This window comes from Geospiza fortis, unplaced genomic scaffold, assembly GCF_000277835.1.
Source record: "Geospiza fortis unplaced genomic scaffold, GeoFor_1.0 scaffold1977, whole genome shotgun sequence".
NCBI classification, from domain to species: domain Eukaryota; kingdom Metazoa; phylum Chordata; class Aves; order Passeriformes; family Thraupidae; genus Geospiza; species Geospiza fortis.
The window spans coordinates 12,640-14,195 of NW_005054926.1; the positions used below are offsets into that span (position 1 = coordinate 12,640).

A 1,556-nucleotide genomic window follows, 5' to 3' on the forward strand; every position below is an offset into this window, starting at 1 on the left:
TGGGATGGACTGGGATAGACTGGGATGAACTGGGATGGATTGGCATGGACTGGGATAGACTGGGATGAACTGGGATGGATTGGCATGGACTGGGAGGGACTGGGATGGACTGGGATGAACTGGGATGGACTGGGATGAACTGGGATGGACTGGGATGAACTGGGATGGACTGGGAGCTGCAGCAGGCACGGAGGGATGAGGGCAGTGCCCGTCCCTCTGTGCTGGGCACTGCTGAGGTCAAACCCCAATCCTGGGTTGGTTTTGGGCCCCTTGAGGGGCCGGAGCACATCCAGAGCTGGGAGTGGGGCTGGGGAAGGGTTTGGGGCATCAGGAGGGGCTGGGGGCGCTCAGAGGGGTCTTCTCACCCCCCACAGCTGCCCAACAGGAGGGGACACGGCCAGGTGGGGTCGGGCTCTGCTCCCAGGGGACAGGAGGAGACAAAAAGGCACCCAGGGCAAGTTTAGGATGGATTTTAGGGTTGGATTTTAGGTTGAGGTTGGATTTTAGGGAGAATTCCTTCATTTCCTTCATGGCAAAGCTGCTCAGGCCAGGGGTGGAGTCCCCACAACTCCCTGACATGAGCCAGGTGGGGTTTGAGCTCTGCTCCCAGGTAAAAGGAGAAAACAAAAAGGCATCCAGGGCAGGTTGAGGTTGGATTTTAGGGTTGGATTTTAGGGTTGGATTTTAGGGAGAATTCCCTCATTTCCTTCATGGCAAAGCTGCTCAGGCCAGGGGTGGATCCCCAGAGCTCCCTGACAGGAGGGAGAAAAGCCAGGAGGGGTCGGGCTCTGCTCCCAGGGGACGGGAGGAAACAAAAAGGCATCCAGGGCAAGTTTAGGATGGATTTTAGGGAGAATTCCCTCGTGGAAAAGCTGCTCAGGGCAGGGGTGGATCCCCATCCCCTGGGGGGTGTAACAGCTGTGTGGAGGTGGCACTTGGGGACATGGTCAGGGGTGGCCTTGGCCGTGCTGAGGTCGCCGCTGGCCCCAGTGGTCCCGGAGGGTTTCCCGTGCCAGCCCTGTCCCTCACGCCACCCGTGCCCCTGCAGAGCCAGGTCTGTGCCAACTCCAGCAGCCCCCACTCCGCGCTCTTCCCCAACAACAGCGACGCTCTGGAGGTCGACATCTACAAGGGGGTGAGTGTCCCTGGGGGGACAGCTTGGGGACAGCCCTGGGACCCTGGCCGGTGTCCCCAGGGTGGGGACAGCCCAGTGACCCTGTCTCATGTCCCTTGAGGGGCACATTGACTCTGTCTGGTGTCCCCTGGTGTCCCCAGTGACCCTGTCTCATGTCCCCAGGGTGGGGACAGCCCAGTGACCCTGTCTGGTGTCCCATGAGGGGCACAGTGACCTTGTCTCGTGTCCCCAGTGACCCTGTCTCATGTCCCCAGGGTGGGGACAGCCCAGTGACCCTGTCGGGTGTCCCCTGCAGCTCCTGGACAATCTGGGAGCGCTGGCACCATCGATGGGGTCCCCAAGGGCAGGGTGGGGGTGAGGAGCCCCCAGGGTCCCCCAGTTTTACTCCGGGGTGTAACTGCCCCCCCCCGCGCTGACGGCG

General features: G+C 61.5%; 1 protein-coding gene across 1 annotated transcript in view; it reads left to right on the top strand.

Annotated features, from left to right (window-relative positions):
• Positions 1 to 1,556, top strand: part of LOC102034086 (natural resistance-associated macrophage protein 2-like) — a 15,790-nt gene that overhangs the window by 9,537 nt on the left and 4,697 nt on the right. The window contains exon 7 of the mRNA XM_031065613.1: positions 1,049 to 1,225. Coding sequence (XP_030921473.1) covers positions 1,049 to 1,225 — 177 coding nt within the window. The remainder of the gene's footprint in view (positions 1 to 1,048; positions 1,226 to 1,556) is intronic.